The 8,481-nt window shown below is 36.7% G+C and overlaps 1 protein-coding gene across 1 annotated transcript; it reads left to right on the top strand.

Annotated features, from left to right (window-relative positions):
- The first annotated feature begins 836 nt into the window (after positions 1 to 836).
- Positions 837 to 8,249, top strand: LOC140146275 (actin, cytoplasmic-like). Its single transcript, XM_072168063.1, has 4 exons — positions 837 to 994; positions 3,763 to 4,155; positions 5,956 to 6,202; positions 6,762 to 8,249. Exons 2-4 carry the CDS (start codon positions 3,790 to 3,792, stop codon positions 7,277 to 7,279), a joined length of 1,131 nt encoding a protein of 376 aa, XP_072024164.1. The 5' UTR covers positions 837 to 994; positions 3,763 to 3,789; the 3' UTR covers positions 7,280 to 8,249.
- Positions 8,250 to 8,481: the final 232 nt, after the last annotated feature.

Genomic DNA, 8,481 nt, shown 5'->3' with positions numbered 1-8,481 from the left:
ACAAATTTTATGACAAACTATTAAAATTTGATATTTTTCACATTTTGATATATAACAGTCCTCGAAGTAAATTTTATAAATCTAATGATATATTCTTAAAGTGTATGTAGCTGGGAGGAAAAACCGACGATCAATTGAAAATTTTGACCTTTCATATTGAAGATATGGATTTTTTTCCCAAAAAAATTTTTTGTTGGTGTTTTGGGAAAATTCAATACGAAAGGTCAAAATTTTCAATTGATCGTCGGCTTTTCATCCCACCTACATACACTTTAAGTATAAATCATCAGATTTATAAATTATACTTCGAGTACTGTTAAATATCAAAAATATCAATTTTTAATGATTTGCCATAAAATGTGTAGGCCTATTATAGCGAATTTAAAAAAAATCAAAATTATTTGATATCAGAAGGACATTCTTCGTATTCAGAATGCAATTCGATATGTCTGATGTGCTCTAATGTCCCACAATAAATACTGTCCAAACGTTCATACCCCACCCCTTAATTGGGTGATTTCTATTATTTATAAAGACCTGGAGTGTGAATCGGCCCTAATACAGCATTAAACTGTAATAATAAGGGAGTTTTGATTTCTACACAATATTGTTTAGGTCCATTGAGTTAAATAATCACCCATGAACCGAACAAACAAACTATATAAGTCATTACGGTGCATTGGGTGCAATGAATATTCATAAGTTTGTCACGGTTTCATAACTCTCATGGCATTTTGTGACCATAAAAGGCAACAAAATTCTCGTGGACGCGATCCAGGGCTATAAGTCTTCATCATTTTAAACTAATTGTAATAACAATTGATTGTTATTGATAAAAATATATCCTGACCTAGGAACTCCTCCGCTAATACCCAAACCCATGAATAAATTCAGTATACACATTCCATTCGAGTCCTAAATTAAGGAAGAAGCGGACCTACACCTCTAGCTCTGAGAATAATCTACAACCTATCTGGCAGATAATTTCTACTTGGTAAGTCTTGAATTTATATTTTATTCAGAATCTATACTTCACTATGCATTTAATATAGTTGTGTCAACAATTTCCTGTGTTCTGAAATTATATTTTCGTCATGATGTCTTTCAAACTTATACGTGTACACATATTATGCGGAAGTAACATGGTACATATACGAATTGAACTTCCATGGCATATTTAATTAAAATACTGCACTATAATATGTATAATATTAATCATAGTAATTTGATAGTTGTTCAAGTCCCGGGTTCAAGTATCCCTCCATTTGGCTGTAATTCGTATGCTTTAAATACACTATGATCAGTGATTCAATCAGAAAATCTAAAACAAAAATAAAAAAATCAGATAATCAAAAAGAGAATGACACATAAAGTGATATTAAGAACGAAAACAATTTTATAAGCGTATTAATATTCTCATGTTTGGTCAATGTTTGGGGAGTTTGATCGTACGAACACTTTAGCTACACGTACATGGATTTTAACGTAGCTTCATAATACTTATCAACACTGCCTTCTTCTTCCTTTTTGACACTTTTTAATTAATATCCTGCATTTTTAAGCTATTCCTTAACATTTTGTTACGTTTTCACTGGGACTTAAGTAATAATATACAGGGAACATGCAATATGCATATAGTACGTATAATATACCGGTAAAATGTCAATTGACTCAATCATTTTGTCGTAAGTTCTGCGTTATGGTGCACGGGTCATAGAATTAGAAACACATGATTCAGAATTCACATGTCTAAACACATATAGGCCTATTTTTTGAAAGTAATTATCATTAAGCATTATAATTATTATCCATTATTTACGGCAAATATTGTATAGCCTAAATTGATATACACGCCAAAATGCAACAGGTTATACAGACTCGATTTATTTGAGAAAGATAGGCTTGACCTTATATGGCAGGGGCGTGGCACATCGTTGTATTGACTGATATCTGTGACACATGGATAGGCCTAAATGACACAAATATCCAGTATAGGCTACATATTTATTATAAGTTCGATTTTATTTTATCAGTTTCTATTTCTACTTTCTATTTCTGAATATCAAACATGAATCATTTGTTCAACATGTCCAATAAAATAAGTTAAACAATTAAGGCCAATCCATAACTATATATAGACGTATATAGGCCTATAGGGACATCACATTAATCCGAAGGGTCCTTGGTCAGAAAAGGGTTAAAGTCTAGGGCAATTTAGGTTAGGATAAGGGTTAGGGATAAAATTAGAGTTAGAGTTAGCTTTAAGGTTATAGGGTTAGGCAAGGATTAGGGTCAGAGGGTTGTGTTTGTAGGGCTTAGGTTGAAATTTAGGTATAGGGTAGGCCTAAAGAACATGGTTTTGGGGTTCTCACTAATGACGAAGGACCTGAAGCCTACAATATTCCCCACACTATGTCGATTTTGCACATTTAGAATAATATAAATACGTTTGATACTGCGTGTTCATGTCAAGAGAGACTGGTCAATCTGAAGCCCCGGGAAATCACATGCAAATCCCCTTTTAGGAAACGAGATCTCAAAAACGAATGCAGCCCTCAGTTGTTTTTTCATATTAATTAAATGACATTTCTGAAAAGAAAATTCGGTAACAAAGTTCTTTGTATCTGATCCAATTATACACTTACTTGTGAACGTTTCAACAACCACTGTTGCCTTTGTCAACACTTGATGAGGAATGACTGCAGTTACTGACAACCGACGCCTAGAGTTGAGGAAAACCAACTGGCAACCCAAAAAATCACGCTGGAAATCCCTCTAGCGTCGGTTGTCAGTAACTGCAGTCATTCCTCATCAAGTGTTGACAAAGGCAACAGTGGTTGTTGAAACGTTCACAAGTAAGTGTATAATTGATCAGATACAAAGAACTTTGTTACCGAGTTTACTCTACCGATCCTGATGAATTTGTTCAATCATGAAAAGAAAATGTTTTAAAGGACTGGTATTTCCCCTATTTATCAGCCATTTTCAAACGACTTCAGTTTTGTTTTGTGTTTTTTATCCTGGTCGGCTCTCTGAAAGTCCCTTAAATTTGGATCCGGAAGTTAATCATAATGGGCAATTCCAGTTGAAAATCCATACACCCCCTATGGAAGACATGCCCTTAATCTCCCACACAGGGAGTGTTAATTTCAAATGGGACTATACCTGAATGGGCGACTCCATTTTGAAATAACACTCCCTGTGTGGAAGTTTAAGGTTATGTCTTATGGGGGGAGTGAGGGTTTCAGTTTTGAATACCGCCAATGAGGAAGTACCGTAATATATGCATTCAAAATTCCACTTGAAGACGGAGGCGTTTAACTTAGGGTAGACTATAGGTATTGTAGGTCGAAGCAACCAAAAAAAAATAGATTTTCATTATCTAAATAAATATATTATTGAAAAATAACACTTTGATGTTTTGCAAAAGTTCATTCTACAAATCATATACTTTGAAAACTTGCTTGATTTATTGTTGTTAATGAGTTATCATGGTTATGTACGTTTTACAAAAGTGTTGTTGTTTCAGCCTTCTTTCAAGTTCTTTGCAACATAACTCAAGAACCACAGGACCTACAAAAGTATAATTATATATCTGTGATATTTGAATTCTTCTACACGCTCGCTATGGAATGATCAATGAAATTTTTGTCAAAGCTCACTACCATTCGCAAGATGTTGTAAACTACCGGTACCAAATGGCAACAGTTTTAAAATAGTTGCTAACCTTAATTATAAAATTTCATTTCATTATTTTCACAGTTCAAGAACAACACATAATCAAACAAAATGTGTGAGGACGAGGTTTCAGCTTTGGTAGTAGATAATGGATCCGGTATGTGCAAAGCCGGTTTCGCTGGAGACGACGCTCCAAGAGCTGTGTTCCCATCCATCGTCGGAAGACCACGTCATCAAGGTGTGATGGTTGGTATGGGCCAGAAAGACAGCTACGTCGGTGATGAGGCTCAGAGCAAGAGAGGTATCCTCACCCTGAAATACCCCATCGAACACGGTATCGTCACTAACTGGGACGATATGGAGAAGATCTGGCATCACACTTTCTACAACGAGTTGCGTGTAGCCCCAGAAGAACATCCCGTACTGCTCACTGAAGCCCCGCTTAACCCCAAAGCCAACAGAGAAAAGATGACACAGGTGAGTTGTACTTGGAAAATTCAAAACAAGGTGTTTTTTCTTTTAGAATTTGACAATCTGAATTAAAACATAATAATATGCATTTCTAATAAACCCCTTTCTTCACATTTTTAAAATTTTGTTTTTATGAAATGTTATGGTCGTAATATATAATTATCCCAAACGTCTCTCATATTTTTAAAAGTGTTATTTTGCAAAAGCTGTATATTTTGGGTGTAATCGAGCGACTGACCCTTCCTCCTGGTTTTATGAGAAGCAAACAATAATGGCCCCCAGGGGCGTAGCCAGCTTTCTTGGTCAGGAGGGGCAAAATGAAATTTTTGGGGCACAGGCGAAAAAAATGCAGTTGCATCATACGGTTTTGTTTTTAGAGTGGCTTTATTGGGACGATATGCTTCTGTAGCACGCAAAATGTGTGTATTTTACATTATTTTCGCCCAAGATCAGGGTGAAAGGGGCTTTATTGTGACAATGTGCACTCGCAGCGCGCAAAAACTTTATATTCTACACTATTTTGGCCCATGATCGGGGTGAATTTTGGTGGAAAAGGCGCTCCTATCCCTTTTCTTTTCCTTTGCCCTCCAGATTTTCTTTCATTTTTGTCAGAGGGGCACTTTTTTCTTTCATTTTTTGTCAGGGGGGCACGCTGCCCCCACTGGCTACGCTACTGGGTGAGTCCCCCCAATCCAGGCGAATTTTATGCGACCTGCGTGACTGCCGGGGGGTTCTTCGAAACATATTACGGGGATGTTCCACAGAGAATTTCGGATGCTGACTTTCTCTATACCGGTACCTACTTTGTGCTGTTTTTGCCACCCATCAGTATACTAATTTTTCACAACTTGCCCAAATGCGCCTAATTGTGCGCATTGGTCTCCACTGAAAACCCACCCATTGATATACCAAAATTGCTGAAAATGTACCCCAAAACCGTGGCACATCCCCGTATACCTTCAATCAGGGAGAACCCCCTCCGGGGCGTGACTCTAAGGAAACCAGGCCCTGAAGGAAACCTATGATTGTATTGTGCTGGGAAGCTGTGTTACGTTGCGACTATGATTATTGCAACTTTTTTTTAATGTCACACAATTTCTAGTCTATAGAAATTAAATGGACTCTATGGATATACATGAATGACCCTGATAACAGAATTTTTCTGAATTTCACCGCAATTCATTAACAAAAGATATGTCAATTGTTGACAAGGAATTATTTTTATGTAAAACAGTATTTTTTCAAAGGTTTCCATGGATACTGGGTTGAGTGGGTTCATCAGGAATAACACGAACAATTTCCTTTGTATTTTGTAAATGATCCGTGTATGAATTCTGTAGTTAAGAATTTCATTATATACCGGTACATGGATGATTAAAACTTTTTTTTAAAATCTTTTCAAGGCTGTCAGGTTGCCATCTTTATTACAACAATACAAGTACATTTAAAATAGACAACCTTTTTCCTTTTTTTTTATATAGAAACATAATTAAGAAAAATTAAAGAAAAAATTATCAGAAAGGAAAGATCACCAAAAAAAACACAAAAAAGAAGAAGAAAAAAAAGAGATAGATTGAACATCGCACCATGTATAAAATCAAACAAACAAATATTGATTAAAACTTAGTTAAAGGCCTATTCAGCGATTTGTGCATACAATATTTTGTATTTTGTACGCATTCATGCAAAAAATTAACAGTTAATGATAGGAATCAATATTCATTGAAAAAAAGATTCAAATGGAAATTTTGAATATATATGCCTAATTCATGTTATTAATTATTATACTTCGTTCTTCTGAAACAGATTATGTTCGAGACCTTCAACACACCAGCTATGTATGTAGCCATCCAGGCTGTGCTGTCTCTCTACGCCTCTGGTCGTACCACTGGTATTGTCTTTGACTCCGGTGATGGTGTCTCCCACACTGTACCCATCTATGAAGGCTACGCTCTTCCTCATGCTATCCTTCGTCTAGATCTTGCAGGTCGTGATCTCACAGATTACCTCATGAAGATCTTGACAGAGAGAGGATACTCATTCACAACAACAGGTGAGATATACCTACTGAAATAGGCTAGTCCAGTTAAAATCTACAACCCTCTATGGAAGACATGACATTAATCTTCCACACAGGGAGTGTGAATTCCAAATGGGGTTACCTGAATGGGTGACTCCATTTGAAATCTATATACCCTGTCTGGAAGATTAAGGTCATGTCGTCTATTATGGGGTGTGTGGATTTTAGCCCTATCGAAATGATCACTTTCATCGGAACAATTTCGTCAAATTTAAATTTTCCAAGCACCATTCTTACTGAATTCCCAGGCTTGAATCTCAGGAACAAAAAACAAACAAACAACAACAACCAAACAGAATTAGCCTATTTCATTAATTTCATGTTTTAAATATTTCTTTCGTGAAAACATTATCAACATAGAAACTTGGAATGTATGCCTTTTGTCAATATTCAGCCGAGGAGGGCTGGTGTGGGACAGTAATAATGCGTTCCAGTTCCTACCAAACTAGATGTAAATGTCAAACAAACCAGTTTGAGCAATTTCTAACATATCTAACAACTTGCCAACTTGTTCTTCATTTTACTTTTTCAGCTGAGAGGGAAATTGTCCGTGACATCAAGGAGAAGCTCTGCTATGTTGCCCTCGACTTCGAACAGGAGATGGAAACAGCCGCATCTAGCTCATCATTAGAGAAGAGCTACGAGCTTCCTGATGGTCAGGTCATCACCATTGGCAACGAAAGATTCCGTTGTCCAGAGGCCCTTTTCCAGCCAGCTTTCTTAGGTATGGAAGCAGCCGGTATCCACGAAACCTGCTACAACAGCATCATGAAATGCGATGTTGATATCCGTAAAGACTTGTATGCTAACACCGTCTTGTCTGGTGGCTCAACTATGTTCCCCGGTATCGCCGACAGAATGCAGAAAGAAATGACCGCTCTAGCTCCACCAACAATGAAGATCAAGATCGTTGCACCACCAGAGCGTAAATACTCTGTATGGATCGGTGGATCTATCTTAGCTTCTCTTTCTACCTTCCAACAGATGTGGATCAGCAAGCAAGAGTATGATGAGTCTGGCCCAAGCATTGTCCATCGCAAGTGCTTCTAAAAAGGGACTTTCCTTAAAGACTACAATTTGCAAAAATCCTTGCAGGAATGTCGTCGGCAATGAAATGCAAAGTCAATTCCGACGTTCGTGCATTCTACCGACGACATGTCATTGTAGCAAGGATTTTAAAATGACGTCGTAAGACAACCAAACTTCATTAAATTCCATTAAAAAACATTACACATTAATTTGACAAATATTACGTATGCCGACGTTTAAACCCAAGGCGAAATATCCATATAATTTACAATGAAATTTGTCTCAAGCTAAAACGTGAAGAACTATTTTTATGATTTGCTTATTTTTTTGTTTAAAGGTTATAACCTATAATTATACCCAGCAAACACAAAACGTTTTCGACATTATTCGCAAAGAGGTTAGAAAATGTTGCCATCCATGAATGTTATATCGCGATGACACAATGTTTAGATTTGTTGAAATCTGTGAATGTCCCTTTAAATGTTGGGTTATATAAAGTTTATAAAACGATTTCATATAAACATTCAAAAACATTTTTGTGAAACTTTTCAGTAGTATACATATCTATGCTTGTTACAAAAATGCACTGGCGTGACAAATCTGAATATTTTGATTATTGTACATGTGCATTGTTCTGATTCAGCAAATCGCTGAATTAGCCTTATAAAAATCGGTATTATCATGGGTAATCAGTGGTAATGAATCATTATGTGTGTTGTAAATTTGGCTATTCCAGTTGGTTTACCCAAGCAATGTAAGACACGGTCTTAATCTTCCACACAGTGAGTGTGAATTTCAAATGGAGTTGGTTACCTAATGGGTGGCGACCATTTGAGATCTACACCCACTGTGTGGGAGACTAATGACTAAGGTCATGGTGGGCGATTCCAAGTGGAATAGCACAGTTATTGTTTTGTCGAACATTTCACTGAACTAAAAATTGTAAAGACATTATTTGAAAAATAAAATATTTTTTATATGTTATAAGATATTTCTGTCACACGTGTCGATTTAAATCCTGTGTCTTTTTTAGAGGCTGTGCAATAGTCAGGGCCGGATTTACCATTGGGCCAGATGGATCCGCGCCCAGGGCCCCCAAAATTCCCCCAAAATCTGGGGCCCCCAAAATTGCTCTGTGCATGTTCCTTTTTAGCCCGTAAACACCAAGTTTTGGACCAAAATATGGTAAAGTTATAAAATTTCGCGGGCATCGCGCGCACTGA

The sequence above is a fragment of the Amphiura filiformis genome, chromosome 2 (genome assembly GCF_039555335.1).
Source record: "Amphiura filiformis chromosome 2, Afil_fr2py, whole genome shotgun sequence".
Taxonomy (NCBI): Eukaryota; Metazoa; Echinodermata; class Ophiuroidea; order Amphilepidida; family Amphiuridae; genus Amphiura; species Amphiura filiformis.
Note: the sequence above shows the minus strand (reverse complement) of the source record. Positions and strands in the feature narration are given on the sequence as shown.

Coding starts and splice junctions, on each gene's coding strand:
- LOC140146275 (XM_072168063.1), top strand. CDS start 3,790: ATGTGTGAGGACGAGGTTTCAGCTTTGGTAGTAGATAATGGATCCGGT. Junction 4,156..5,955: donor ACAGAGAAAAGATGACACAG/GTGAGTTGTACT, acceptor CTTCTGAAACAG/ATTATGTTCGAGACCTTCAA. Junction 6,203..6,761: donor ATACTCATTCACAACAACAG/GTGAGATATACC, acceptor TTACTTTTTCAG/CTGAGAGGGAAATTGTCCGT.